Source organism: Varroa jacobsoni, unplaced genomic scaffold (genome assembly GCF_002532875.2).
Source record: "Varroa jacobsoni isolate VJ856 unplaced genomic scaffold, vjacob_1.0 scaffold_626, whole genome shotgun sequence".
NCBI classification, from domain to species: domain Eukaryota; kingdom Metazoa; phylum Arthropoda; class Arachnida; order Mesostigmata; family Varroidae; genus Varroa; species Varroa jacobsoni.
In genome coordinates, this window is record NW_019213528.1 from 387,193 (window position 1) to 403,055 (window position 15,863).

General features: G+C 38.9%; 1 protein-coding gene across 5 annotated transcripts; it reads right to left on the reverse strand.

Annotated features, from left to right (window-relative positions):
* Positions 1-1,688: 1,688 nt before the first annotated feature.
* LOC111262085 (DEP domain-containing protein 1A) lies at positions 1,689-8,482 on the reverse strand. 5 transcript variants are annotated; one of them, XM_086968947.1, is made up of 4 exons: positions 8,362-8,477; positions 7,960-8,037; positions 2,821-3,155; positions 1,689-2,689 (listed from the first exon to the last, which is right to left on the reverse strand). In XM_086968947.1, the coding sequence occupies exons 3-4, from the start codon at positions 3,130-3,132 to the stop codon at positions 2,582-2,584; spliced, it is 420 nt and encodes a 139-aa protein (XP_086825073.1). In that variant the 5' UTR covers positions 3,133-3,155; positions 7,960-8,037; positions 8,362-8,477; the 3' UTR covers positions 1,689-2,581. The 5 variants fall into 5 exon arrangements, 3 of the variants coding, with proteins under 3 accessions (XP_086825073.1, XP_086825074.1, XP_022691802.1); XM_086968948.1 differs by having other exon boundaries at positions 8,293-8,374; XR_002681388.2 differs by lacking the exon at positions 2,821-3,155 and having other exon boundaries at positions 8,362-8,482.
* Between the last annotated feature and the right edge of the window lie 7,381 nt (positions 8,483-15,863).

Sequence of the window (15,863 nt, forward strand, 5' to 3'; positions counted from 1 at the left end):
CATAATGCATAGTATGTGACAGCTTTTCTGCTAATTTTCGTAACTTGACAATAATTTTGCCACGGTACATGTACCTACATCAGCATTAACAGAGCTTTAAGTGAGTCACAGAAGGGACCATTTCAATCAGCATTTAAATTGTTGATATACAAAGCAAACATTATACTAACGTATGGCTGAGGATGCGTGACGCACCGCCAAAACCCATAAGAAACAATCACACACAGATAACAATTATGCAATCACTCCCCTAAAAGTATTTTTTAAGACAAAATTGCTAACAATGTACCGCAGTTTTCAAGCTATCATTTGCCTCTTCCTTGGACTAAATAGATCTGTCAACAAACCAGAGACTTCTTTTAACTATTGTCTATCGACTATTAGGTTCACAAGTTCCACTGGACTGCTCCTGCATGAGTGAGGGTTATGCTAAAAATAGCAAGTAATCGGCATCCTAGAACAGGTGTCGTTACGCTGCGACTCCTGAACGGTACCAATATTCTTCCCATAGGATATCCAGCAGAAAAAGGTTCGCGCCCTATTAAAAATATTGGTCAGATCTCAGAACTCATATCATGCATATCTACACTCATAACTACTCTTTGAATATTAGAAAAGCTGTAGCCTTCGTTTTATATTGGAACGCAATTCTATGCTTTCAGTCTCTGAAATAAAATCGATGGTGGTTCCTTGTGGAATAGTTTCAAAACATCTACTCAGCCATATTTCAGCGAGACACAAATTGAAATGCTTGTCTATTTATAACTTTAATACATGGATGTGTTTAGTACAGCTGTTCGTGCAAGTTTTTGTGACTGCAGAAATTACTTTCCATTCTAAATATTATATGATACTAATTATATGCCGTCATGTCAAGTGTCGACTGCGTGTATATCAAAGTAATATTGCGTAATTATAGATAATCACCAAGATGTCTCTTGAAACTGGCACTTTCATGGAGTCAATGGTACCTCCGGTGTGTAAATATGAACAATCTAATAGACAAGTTTCAATTAAACAATCTGTGGATACAGATAATATAAGTTATTGAAAGAAGATAAACTTATTTCCACATGCTAGTTAAATTCAGTGACGGATTACAATGCTTAATGTGGCCAGGTATTTTAGGTAAACACCAATATATTTTTTCTACAAAAGTAATCGATTTCCGATCAGCTACGCCAACTCAGTAAATCGAAGCTAACTGTCAATGATTCTCACCAAATCTTCCTACATTAACATAAACTAGACGAGATTTTGTAGGGTTTCAATCATTATTAGTATCGTAACTGTCTCATATAAGACAAAAATCTATAATATATATATACCAGTGATAGTGTTGCTGATAGCATGTTTCTGTGCTAAAGTATTGGTCAAGGTACGAATCCCGACGTAGATATACTGTTTCGTGCTGCTAGATACCACCTGATGACGTAGAGTTCGAGGTAGTCAGGATATATATATAGAACTAAGCGTATGTGCTTGTGAGAAAGAAGAGCTTTTCGTGCTAGATTTCTAGATAGCCATCTCCCTTTTCACTGGCGTACACGCTAACTTCATAGATTTTTTAAAATTTCTTTATGAGATTTCGGTGCATGTAAAATGTTTGAGAAGAATGATATATGATTACTAATAAAGATAGAGCAAACTATGGTAATAAAACAAAATATAAAGCAAAACAATAATAATTTGATTAACACAACTTTTCCTTTCTTATTCGCATGCTCATTGATCAGATACATTGAAAACCTATTGCTTGCGGTAAAGTAATACACTTCCATACTATTTACAAGATACTAATCGGACTAGAAAATTAATACTTATTAGCGCTACAGTGTTTTTCAGAAAGCTTTTCGGAGTAACGTCTTATTTAATACACAGAAGTTTAGATATACACATATTATACTTAGTTGGCTTCTTGTTGACTAGATACGTTCGGTTATATCGATATTTTCGTCCAAGAGGAGCCCGCTTGTGGGAAGTCCCCTCTTGTCGAGAGTAGGTTAGGAAAGCCCAAAAAATCATTGACTAGATGATCGGTCTCGAAGGTCATACTTCATTGAGAATAACACAATGAGCAGTTGCAATATTTGCGCGATGGCATTACAATTGTAAGCTGAAGATCCTTTTACGAAAATTCTGACTGGATTCGAATTCAACAGCTAATTGATTTAAAGATCAGCATCAGTAGCTTAAATTCGTTGTGGTAACAAACCTCAAAAGGTTGATTATTCCATTGAATCCAAGTTTGCGATACCTTTCAACGATGAATAAGATGATGTCTTCACTTGCTAAATAGGTTATTGTACGACGTACATTTGTATTTGTCTTCTTGACGTACGAATTTCCCTTCCCAGTGAACTGACATAATGCCTTCTCTCGTTTTACCTGGTCATTATTATTATTAGTGGCGGAAATTCGGCTTATGTTACAGCTCTTATTTTTTGTCCGGTGGAATTGTCGTCGGTGGAGACTGCCGTGACCACCCCCTGACGGATGTCCTTCACTTGGCGATACAAGAAAAAAATTCGATAAATTGTTTTGCATCCATAACCTGTTCTCCTTAGCGACTAGCGAGCTGTCAGGTACAAACGCTTCGGTTATTATCTCGTCGCTCTTTCTGAGAAGTCAGTCCAACGAGCGCACTTTTGACTAGACTTGTTGCGGATTTCACAGCTGGCGCGGATATCTGTAAATAGAATGACATACTCGATTATTGAAACTATATGTAACGACTTTATTAGATATCAGTGAGCACAAATTTGCTACGAATCACTTACCGTAAAGAGTGAAAAAAAAATGCTGATACGGAGTACTCACATGGCCTAAGCTTCCGTTTCGACCCCTGTTACGCGAGCAACAACTTTCTTTAAAGGTGACTACGGCTGCGGTAAACGTACCCAACGGAACCACGTTTTCCTTGTTAAAAATGTAAAGATGTTTGGCTGAATCCCTAAACGGTTCCCCTCGGCTATGTACATCCTTGATGATCTTCTGTTCGACGAATTTCTGCAAGAGAAGTGTCACCTTCTCTCGGGTAATTTCTGCTCGTGGAACTGGCTTAACGCGTTGTCGATCGCACTGTACTGGGGCGCCAAGCATGGCGTCTCTATTTTTCTCAATGTAGTTCATCGTCCATGAAACAGCTTCGTTGCCTAGAAAGCAATCCTCAAAGTTTTTTAGCCCTTTGCGATGACGACCAACGGGCAGCTCTTCGCGTACTGCTGTCACGATTGTATGCCAAAATCGTGTCGCACGAAATTGCTCCGCTTGGCAGGTAACGGCCTTGCAATCCATATCGAGAACCGGGTCATTAAATTCAATCGATATAGTTTATAGTATCCAATCGGCTAGCCACACTGGTCCGCTATGGTCGTAGTGCCGCGTCTTTCCTTTACTTCACTATTGCTAAGCTTTGTAGCACTGCTTTTGAGTGCACTTCATCGTTTGTAGGCCAGCCACGATGAACTCATTTTGTCTAGGTTCAGACAGCCGATATGATTTCATTTGCTGGGCGCACGCTGTCTATTAGTGATCTACACATAACACAACCCTTTCTTCATCCATGTGTTAGCAAAGAGGGAGTACGTTGAGTCGGCTGACCCTCACCAGTCAAAACAACGCTCTTGAGTGTAATATCTAACAGCATAGTAATCACATAGCTTTACCCGGACTGAACTACAGTTGTTGCCACGGGCAAGGGCAAGACGTCGGCGCGGCTGCCCGTTCGTCAAGCCGTAACCGGCACGATTTATTTTGTGACAAAGACAATGACTAACGACCCTATTGTACCTACTTGGCTGTCTACTGAATTCACCTATCGACTTTACGCCCGCCATCACGATTATCCTATTTCTTATATTAACTGAAAAATAACTTTCAGGAAAACACTGAAGTGTCGAATTTCCGCAGTCACGATGAAGGAAAGCTATAAAAATTGTCAAGCGATTCCATCGTACCACCGACATATTGTGGCAACATCATAGGATTACGAACGACATGGTGACGTTGGTCGTTATAAACTGATAGCTTGTTTTTTAATCGTTTACTTGTGTTTTTTTACGGTAGATCTTGCCGTCGTCACTGGACGTACTTCAGAAGCTGGCTTCTGGAAGCTGGGATAAAGGGAGGCAAAACGTTTCGGCATCGACCGAATAGAGCGCTCGTTTGTTGTATATTTTAAGTGTGTTTCGGGTATATACCATTCCCCCGTAGTAGCCTAGCGGGAAACGCATTTGGTTGGATGTACAAGGGCATGTTATGATCTAGATTCGAACCCGGACATACGAAGACTTTGTTTTGTGCTGGAGGCCAACCCCCTGATGGAATGCATAATGCTAACCGGATGTAAAACTCGAAACACAGAGGTAGAAAGCTTTGGGCGGTCAAACTTGAAATGACTTGACATGAGAAGTTCGTTTAATTATAAACGGCATATATCATATGTCAAAACATATCCTCAAGCTATACAAGTAAAAATTTAATGAATGAGGGTCTTGGTTACTGTGGGAAGATTATCTTTGTACGAACATCTATACCCGAAATGGCTGTTCACTGATCCCATAATAGAGTAGTGAATAACATCTTTACGTACTAAGCTTAGAAACATCTGGTGGTTTAGATTTGATCCTGGCATACTAACATCTCGTTTCGTTCGGGAAGCCAGTTGTTTGAATTAATGCTTACTAGCACCTAAGTGCAGGGCGTAGAACAGGAAAACTCGAACAAAAGTGTTCCCAAGATGCATGCATTTTCTACCAGGGAAGTTGATGAATCTTATAAATAATGCCGTAATGCTCACGAAGCATATTTTCGAAACAGAGCTGAATGGTATTTTTTCGAAAAAAAACAATTCGTTGATTAGAGAACTTGTTTTTAAATTAAGAATTCCTGTTGGAATCGATACAGAATTACGCAAAATGAATTGAAAATAGTATTATGTTATATATATATATATATATATTATAATAATAATAAGTTATGACGACGACATTCCCATTGTCTTTGTGCAAATTAATTCTAAGTGTAAAATAACTCTGGGGATTTCATGGAATTTTGAGACTCAACTTATTTTTGGATTAGATCTTACAAAAGTACAAAGTAGTGCGCAGAACCGCGCTATTCAACTTCTTCAAAACAACGAGATTTCTAACAGTTCCAGTTTTAACTTCCGAACCGGGGCATGACTGTAGACGTCGTCTCATAGTCAATGACAACTCACGTTCTAGTTTTACCGGATCGCGTCTATATTAATATAATTATTATTGGGACCTAGTGGATGTTACCAATTTACGTGTATAATATCGAACTGCAAAACACTTTAACCAACGTCCTGGAATTATGTATCTACGACTGACACACATGCCCACATCAGGCATAAACACAACCTATTACCAATTTAGTAGAATGAAGCCAAGATAAGCTTGCATGCCATTAATCTAAGTTCAAGTTAGGTGGTCTGTTGTACCTGGAGTACTCCTGTGAATCCATTGACTGTTATCCTGGTGTCATTATTGTGTTAATTTTTTCTCGATTATTCTGTTTCAGTGATTACGTTGTATTATTGAAGTAAAATTTACCATTTTGCTTTGGCTAGTGTACGTTATCTCTCCTCATAAATTCGACTACATCAGCTTCGATTAATTAAATGGATGGGAACATTTCACGGTCGCGTTCGAGACATCTCGTACCCTGGGCCACTTGGTCCATCCCTCCACCCATCGCAGTCAACTTGTCACCTTGCCGCCATTAGCTTTTTTGTCTTGTTAAAGTTACCCTATTTACTTTTTGTAACTGTTTCGTTATTTCCGGGACCTAACATCCATTATTTTACACTTCTGAATGCTAGCAAGCAAGATAGCCATGTGAAAACATCAGCAATTTTTATAGATTGTTCAAGATCCTTACTGCGTTTGATTTGTTAAAATCAATTTGTCTTATGTTATTATTATTAATATTATTAGTATTACTTAGTACTATTTAGCTGAAAAAGCTAAAAGATCTTTGCATTTGAGTAGCTTGTACAGTGTGGAAAAGAAAAAACTTGTGTGAATGATGATAGTCTTTATACTCTACTGTAGCCGGGTTTAACATGAAGCAATAAACAACGCACGCGATGTTGTCAAATGGCGATAGATTCGCTTGAAGATGCTCGTATTTTTGGATGAATTGTAAGTTTCGCGATTGTTTGTTAACCTCACAGGACTAGTTAGCGTATGGTGGCAATTTAACGTAGCCATTTAAGCGTGTACGTTCATCATCTGTATGTTTTGTTTTTCATTGTTTATTTTGAACGATTTTTCTACTACGCCGCATGGCCACGCCTATTCTGCTCTCTTGCCTCGGATATATGTCGGTGCTAGTGAACGAAAAAGACATTCGTCCCACTCCGATGTTGATTCGAGGAAGTGATTTCGTCCAACTGAGCTTATACGTTACTATATATAGCAGCTACAAAGCTGCATAAATACATTTTACTCATTGAGTATAATTATATCATGTGAATGTGTTAATTAGGAAATACTGTCTAATATAAATTTGATATGCGTGATTTTCAAAGTTAGGCATCAGTACCTCTTAAAGATATTTTCGAATGTTGAAGCTCTCGTTGAAGCTACTGAAGCGACTAGCAGCGCAAGTATCCCGGGATGAGATATCGGTGCCGTCCAGCTTATGCTTCATGAAACGGACGTCGGTATGATTGTGCCTTAGAATAATCTGCACCGTAAAATCCAGTACTGGATATTGCCACGTCTAGCCAATTTTATCAATTGTTATCGCCACACATGAGATTGTCCTTTGAGCATCCACCGGACGTGAGGCGTATTTAGAAATTTCTCGAGATAGCGCTTATAAAGTACCAAGAATAATCTCGTCTTGCTACATCATAAGGAAGATATATAACTCGAAGAAATGAGGGTATTGCCATAAGAATTTCCAGACAAAACGGCAATTATCATATACCTAATAGCAAGATAAAAGTCATATTTGAGATTCAATGAGATAATTCTAAGTGTCTAAGCGCATGGAAACCGCATGCTCTTTTGCTTGGAATGTCCAAATAAACTTGGACTAGCTTGCTGTTTCTGTATTAGAATTTAGCCAAACTCTTCGAATGGAACATGCCTAAATAATAGGATAAGTTGTTCCCGTTAGGCGTTGGAGTTCGTTCTATTTTTCACCCAAAAACAATAAGAAGAATTCGTTCGTTCATGAAAAAAGTCTCCGTTGTTTTTTTTACGATTAAAAAAATAACTTCTCATTGACTACTTAGTAACAATCAAATGATCTATTACGAGTTACTTCCTAGAGCCGTATTTTGCATCGCCGTTAGTTTGTGATTGATGATATTACTTAAATAGATACTAATCATTATTGACATTTTTAAGACTCTATAGTTTATTATCTCAGGGTCCAATGCACCATCTTGAATTAGAGACGACGAATCACATTATTTTTTTATATCAAACTGTGATCGTTTGATTCAATGTTTATCACTAAGCGTTATTTATGTCAGGATAATCGACCAAAATAACGGCTCGCCGAACGTGATTGATTTATCATATAATTTAGACAGAAATAATCACTCACGAAATACGGTAACGATAAGCGACTTCGTCTTGAGGACTATTAGTGATATCATTGTAAATATCTTAAGGTGTACGTAGGAGACCTTGTAAAACGACCAAAGGTCAGTAAAAGGACTAAAGAAAGAAAACAATACCATTGAAACTTATCATCACAGAATAAAGTGCAGGTCGTGCTAAGTCTACTTACTGATCAAAAGAGTATCTCTGATAAGTATCGGACATGCGGACTCGGGAAAACCAGCAATTCAGTTCAATTCGAAATATATTCTCAAGTCAAGCTACTCTATCTTTGCCTAAAATCCTTAATATCAAGCGACTCTTGATAACTGGGGGAGTTTCAGTGGACTGATTTATTAATAGCACCACTTACATTTTATATGGTTCCAGACTTCAAGACTTGTTCTTCAAAAGTCACCTTATGCAGAATCAAGGGGCCCGTTTTGAGTTACTGCTCAAGAAGACAAAGATTTAAAACGTGTATATTATAATAAAATTAACGACCAGCTTTTTCGGAATCAGTTTTTTCACACTTAAATCTTTTCGAACAATCAGTTCGAGTGAAACAGTCTGCTAAATGCTGATCTTATTGTCGTCAGTCTTTCTATCTTGTGCCATCTTTGTGGTGTGTCTTAAGAAGTAATGAAAGCAGGTTTTCATTATATCTCAAGATAATTCTGTCTGGTCCATTGATCTAGGTACGTACCCGCACATCAAAATTTCTTGCAGGGCTCACGTTTAAGAAATGTAAGCGACATCAACTCACGTATCATACCTTCCAATTCATCTGGTAGATGTGGCTCCGACCAAAACAATGTATTTGATGTGACCGTTCCATTTAAAGGATTAAGCAAACCCAAAAGGCGACACGAATGCCAAGCGGTTAGACTGCGACATCGACACCGGTCGTATTAGGCTATTCGACGGGGCCAAAAACCCTATTTAAATATTGGCGGCAAATCAGCAGCGCCGTTCTAAACAGCAGCGCTCTATGCAAAAGGTAAACATTTTTCAACAAAGGATAAAGCTATTAACTACAAAAAAAGATGATCATAAAGAACGTACATTAACATATCTATGTTTTAACGCACTCCTCTCTATTATTTACTATGTGCTAATTTGATCCCTATAGTTCCAGTTCTATTGGAACGCTAATATATTATACTGAAATAACATTGGAATAGTTTACTAATTATCGTTGTTATTCCAGGCTTCCACAGCACTCGGGTCAATAATCGTTGTTGTGGCGAAATGTCGTTTACAGAGTCGCCTAGAGTTATTCATAAGCGAAGTCAAAAATATCAGAAAGCCAGTAATGGACTGCATGAATTTAGGTTGTGGCAATTCTGGCAAGCTTGTACGTACAAAATTTATTGTATTCAAAGCTCAGTGTCCAGGACTGGCACAACCTTAACCTGTACTATACCATTTCAAAAATCTATCACGGATTTTTGAAAATGCTTTAAGTAAAAAGTAAGCAAATATCATAAGTTCTCTATACTCCACTTATTTTCGATTCGATTTTGAGGGGGTTGTCCGGATTCCCGGGACGATTTTCGATAATGTGGTGTTAGGCCTCATGTCAAATAAGGCGGCTGTAACCTAGCAACGTACCGTTCTGGCGGGCCGGATTCAAAATCCTGCATTGCACTCAGTTAATTAAACTGTTCTATTCCATCACATGTAAATACATATTAATGACGAGACATATACAGTTATAATATAATTGTGATAGATTATCTAAAACAAGTCTAGCAGTCACGAACGAATCCTTCTATTTGAATTTACTGTGTTAAAATGAAAAGCGCCAACTATTTGCTAACCCTCCAAATACCCATATTTATAACTTAGTAATAGTAAGACCCAGCTGTCTGGCCTAGTAGCTGCGGTTTATCGTGAGCTAACTAGAACGACTTCCTTTCCATGAGAGACGGAAGAAGTTGACAAAGGTCAATTTCTGTAAAGGATAGACGAAGAAATAAGAGAAATTTCATATGACATGAGCAGTATGCTAACTATGATCATATGAACCTTTCTTAAACAAAAATAGAACGAATATTATTAATCAGTCGACATCGCCTAAAATCATGTAGGTCTTATGACTTTCAATTAAGGTTCTAGTTTATCACATAAAAAACCTGCTTCGCTTAGAAATTAACAACGATTGTATCAACAGTACGCAAATCTTTCGCGACGTTCGTTATTAATGGTACACCGGTAACCAGCGCTCAGATCTCACGGAACTAACCAATCGTTGATACTGATTTGGTGTGTTAAACCTAATTTGTGTAAAAAGTATAGATGCAAAGAGCATTTCCATCTCATCTATCTACCGCACTTATAGGTCATCAGCAAGTGGGTTTCCTATAAACGTTCTTCGTATCAATCTGTCGGATGTCATCGATCACACAATCGGTAGGTTTGGAAAATGCTTGCCTGAAATGCCATTCGGAACGCTGAGTGCTGGCGTTCTCAATACGCTCAAGGAGTACACTGCTTTTTTAACTTCATACATCGGGAAGCTACTATGCTTAGTACACGAATTAATCAGCCCAACTACTGCGATGGCTGGCAGTTGTTATAATAAAAAAAACCATACAATACTGCAGGGACGCGGAATAAGAGCGCGCACATTTGAACCGCGGAGTTCTTTGACTTGCTACACGAAAGATGCCCTCGAGTTTCTTGAATTGTCTCATGTGTGAAAGCATCTGTGAAGCATTCGAAGCCAGACGAGGTATGGAGCCTAATATAACTCTGTTTATGGTGCAAAGAACAATTCATATGATTTTTTAGTTTTCATACCGGCGTTGTCGTTAAGCATCATTTTAGACTGCTTACGCCCAGTTCGAAAAAAAGTGTGTGTACGTCCAACTTTTTTTTTTAGATCACCTCGCGTGTCTCTATGTTCAGTAGGCAAACACGTCACTGCCGAGACAGTACAAGGACACTAAGTAAGCTTAAGGCAACATAGATTAGTTCCGAGCCAAGATATTAGGATGCAAGACCTAGATTTTTGCTGATGAGAATCTCACACTACCAAACGAATGCACCACGGTTTGCTTTGAATTAATGCATTAGCCCTTTATTTACTATAAAAAAAACACATTATTAAAGAGATGAAGTATGTTGCCAAGTCAAGGTGTGAAAAGGTTTTCAATGATTTTTTGGTATTTGAGGAGAGTTGCCTTAATACAATATCATGCTATCATATCATGATGCTACCAAGTTGAATGTATTTGAACCTTTCTTATTCAGTGGTACTTAATCGATACTCTTTATAAGCCCCCAGCTAGGATTTTAAACTTCTGTATGTAGGAGAATCGTCCATTAATAACTAGTTAAAAGTTGTCTTAATTACGGAACTTACTTTATTTGAGTTTCGTTACTTTGTCTTTTCTTCAACTTCACAAAAATGGTCCTTGAACATGCCGACTTTTTTGTAAACTTTGTAGGTTGACCACGTTTGTAGTTGTGCTACATTATAATGGTAACTTTATTAATAACGCTTGAGATATTTCATAGAAGTTCACCTTGTCGTAACTAGGCACCGCTATCACTATGGTACAATCGAATCGAACGAATCGGCGGTTGGCAATATGGGTAAAATCAAACCTTCACACTGGACATAGTGAACAGCAGTAAGACGCTAAATGCCCTCAGCTCATTATAGCGTGTGTGTGACCGCAGCTCATGTGTTCATTCAAAGTATAAGTCTATGATATGTATAGCCATTCACAGATACTCCTTGGGAAAAGGGGGTACCGTATCGTAAGTGCTAGATAGAAAGCGATAGGTTTACATTTTTATTAAAATTCGGAGGTTTATAATCGGAACGCAACAGCAGTTGGGATCAGTTTTATGTAGAACTTGTTGTCGGTCTACAGCTATACGTATCTTCTACATTCTTCCGGTAGCGAAGCCTTTCTACCGCTTTGTCTCAAGACTTTGATGATAACTATAGGTTCCTAGTTATTTTCTCAAACAACTTACTTTTTACAGAAATCTAATGTTGCTACTTATCGTAAAAATGGGTAGAGTAAGCACCTAAATTTATTCATTCACCCTAAAATTACAAGGCTGAAAATAACGTAGACATTGCGTAACGTATTTGGTCGACAACCCTCGTATTTTATATCTTGTTCGAGTCATTATTATCGAGTCAATAAATTTGAATTTTGTAGATTCGGAAGTTCTGATGATGGACGCGATCTGTTTTCATAATTAATTTGAGTAGTACTTAGTAGTTTCTTTTGTTGTTAGTGAAATACTCCTCGCTTTGGTCAGCCAACCGGCAGTTAGTTAATAGCCGTCTGTCCCAAAAAAGACTTTACGTCCACGAGCACCAACCCGAAATTTATCCTAGTGTGGTGAACCAGTTTTATAATGAGGGAAAAATAGTACGGTGCGAGGCATCTCTGCCAGTATGTTAATCGTGCACATATACTGAATCGTAGGCGAATTTGGCAGTGCCGGATATTAGGCAACATGTGGAACATATCGTTGCCCTTAGACTTGGGCCCACGAAACAAACTCTGCACAAATACTCAAACAAATATTCAACCTTATGTATAAAGTAACTTCCTTTTCTATTTTTTAAGATAAACATGCCACAAACTGAACTGACCTGGACGACGTGTATTCACGGAGATGATCAGAGAAAACCTCCTACCAAGGTCGATATAAGCTAGCAGGTTAAACTACGGCAAATAAGGAAGCACCAAAGTGTTTTAGTAATCTTTGTTGAATCACAAAAAATATCGGAGGGTACTTTATAATTATTTGAATATAATAATTGTAGAAATTATGAATAATATCATGAAATGTACTTTCAATAACCTATAATGGTTATTATTAATAAATATATGCTACGTCCTGCATAAAAAGGGCTCAATTATATCGTAATATATACCTTCGGATTCACAATATTTTGTTTCCCTATGCAATTTATCTGTCCCCGTGATGGATCAGTGGGTAACGCATTTACCTGCTAATGATAAGGACACGTTGTGATATAGCTTCAAATTTGGGCATAGGCACGCTTTGTTTGGCGCTGGAAACCAACCGTCCGGTGGAATGCTTAAGGGCGATGCCAGACGTAAAAACCATAACACGGCGAGGCACTTTATCTGAGCAGTTAATGCGACAACCCACATAGGCCCTTTAGATTATTAGCGCTTCACAGGACTCCACGTGGCCTGACGGATAAGGCCCCTGATTGCAGGTCAGGAGGAAGCAGGTCCGACTTCCCTCGTAGACGTATCACGTTTTTCTTTTACATGTGAAAGTACAACGTTAATACAGTTCAGTATTGACTATTTCACCACGGGATGTCTCATTAAACTTTTCACTTTTGTAGCACATGTGGTACAAGCGTCTAATTTTGACTCAAGAAGCGTAGATGAACAATCTGACTAACCGTCAATGAAACAGAATTGAAATGTGATAGAATAAAAACAGCCTTTGATCACTTCAACCTGTCACAGATTAACATATTCTCTATATACTCATCTCTCACAAATTGAGCTCACTATAGTGACGACTAAGGAGGTAGATTGTGTAACGTTCATAGACGAAGAATTAATCTCACTTCTCGTCACGTCGTGGGATTTGGTAATAGTTTCAAATGGTCGCTATAGTGGCTCAAGGTACAACTGACTTTCAAACAAAAAATCACTTCAGTATAGTAACGTTGGTTTCACCCCTTCATTAACTTATATTTTACACACTGTGTGTAAATATATAATCTGTATTAAACGATCCTACATGTATGCTATCCAACATATATCATAAAACATGATTGCATACGCGTATGAGCATTGCTAGATATCAGAGTTTGCACATTAACGAGTGGCTTAGATAAAGCTCCTTGGCCCTCATAAACCACTTTTCAATGAACCCTGTACCATGTGGAGTGCTTTTTTTGCCATAGCCTGGGTAGATGAATGTTACTACAAAGCGATATCCCTCAATAAGATTCTACAGTGGGGGAACTAATGCAAGGTCTCCCAAGCCTTTTCAAATAGGGCCTGCGACGACACCTCAGATACGCCGTTGTACCACTATCGTGGTGGATGGCACTATGCAATAAATGTCTACAAATCGGTGCACTTTCAACCCAGTAAAAAGGTGCTATCCTGTGTGTGATCCCACCAAACCACGCTACCATCATGTCAGAAAACAACGAAGGGAAAACCTTTGTTTTAAGCTCCTTTTCGGTTTGCTGGCCAGAGAATTCCGCAGCTGCTTAGAAAACGTACATGCTATCCCAACGGAGCGATATGGGTTGAATTTGGTTGCAATGCTCCACAGAAACGGCGTGCAAGATATTGATGGCCGACGTCAAAAGGGCATTGGCCACCGTGCAGCCCGTTACACTCGGTGTTCGTCAATTTCAAGGCGACGTTCGACTCGGCGCCTAGGGAGGCTAACGGTGGCCCAAGTGGGTGTGTCTTTGAGTGCGCTCTACGTTTTCGCTGCGATTCTACAAGAGAGTAGAATAATTGTTGAGGATCTAGTGGCTGAAATCTCGCTTTTCACACAGATGACTGGCCTAGCTCAGAGGACAAACCTGAGTTCATTCTTATTCTCTATCTTCCTAGAGGGCCTTCCATACCAATTAGGAAAACCGGGAAAATCAGTCGAACTCATCTTGTATCTAGAAGATTTTGTGATATATAGGTCGAACAGATTTCGAGAGTAGTAAGCTCTTAATCTCACCTCACGCAATAATCCCAGATTCAGGACTGATTGTAAACCTGATTAAGATGGAGGCGATGAAGTTTAGGAGTCAGGACTGCGGCCACGGGCACTTTATACCTCCTATGGATGGCTCCCTTCCACTGTTTCGGAGATGTTCTCCTCCGCAGATGGCAGAACCTTAACTGCGCAAAAATGCAACGTCATCCGCGTGAGCGATCGGATCATCTCAACGCTTGTTTCTCGCAACCGCTCTCAGCTTGATCGACCTCAACCTAGCTCCGATCGCAACGTGTTGGATACGTGTCGTTTGCAAAGGTCTCTAAACTGAAAATTTCCAACAATTAAATCGGGTCAAAGCAAGCCTCCTGCTTCAAAAGAGAGCTGGAACTACACCTAGTGGCCCCAACATCATCGTGCGTATCTTCTAGCTGACCTGTCACTACTGTCCGAGGTCCCTAGTCCGAGGTCCGTGTTTTAAACAGCGGAGGTTTGAAAACCAGCTTTAGTAACTGGAAGCAAAATCTACGGGGACCGATAGAGATTTCTTTGCTTCAAGCATGATGTGGAATGACGAGTTGAAAGGCACGAATCAGCTAAAGAGGAACGTAGTCATTCGCTTTGCCATGCATGGGTTCCGCCACAGACTTGACAGTAAATCGGGTAAAGTTGACGATACATGTTGGTTGCCCATATGCGGAATTAATTGTGATAGCTAACACGCCACTCGTTCTTTCCTGATACCGTCTTTGGAAGACTTTTCACTTCGTTTGATAAATTCATATAGTGTTTTAAATGGTTCTATGTACATTGGGATATTGTGTTGTTGACCTTTACATACCTAGCTTTTGACTACCACTAACAAAGACAAATAAATAAGTTCAGCATTCTAAGTTGGCACTAATCTTTGTGTCTCTGCGAATGTCCCACATGCTTCCAAAACTAAAAACCCAATACCAATTTTAATATATAGAGATGACACGTGGAGAAGCTGACAAGTTTCTCCGTTCACACCAAACAAATACCTATTAGCAAGTGTTCCGCTTCTTAACTTCGAAGGTTCCGCCCTGGTCCTGTTGATTTATAACCCCAGCTTGATGACAGAGTTGGTCAGAATTACTAGAGCCTACTGCAGGGGGTCTGCAAGTTTAGGGTGGGTGTTGCTATTATAAATATTGGTCCTTTTTAGAAGGCCCTTACGAGAGCTTTAGAAGGTTTTCGGGTCGTATGGAGTTCCTGTTGGAATTTTTTTACAAAGGTGACTTAAACTGAAGGCCAACACGATAGACCATTTAGGACAAAACACACTGTAGGCCATTGGTGTCCGAACTACAATAGGCATTCTGCTTAAATAAGAATGATTCAATGATTAATTTGAAATGCACAAAAGTTTGCGATATATTTCTAACCATGATTGCCATCAACACATATATATATATATATATATATTAATAATAGTATATACACACATACATAATATTTTAAAGAAGGACAAGTGTAACATTTTATTAAATCGAGCCTTAAATTGAATTTAGAGAAGTCTTGCCAAACACAAGCGTTCCTCGCGCTCGATTATCT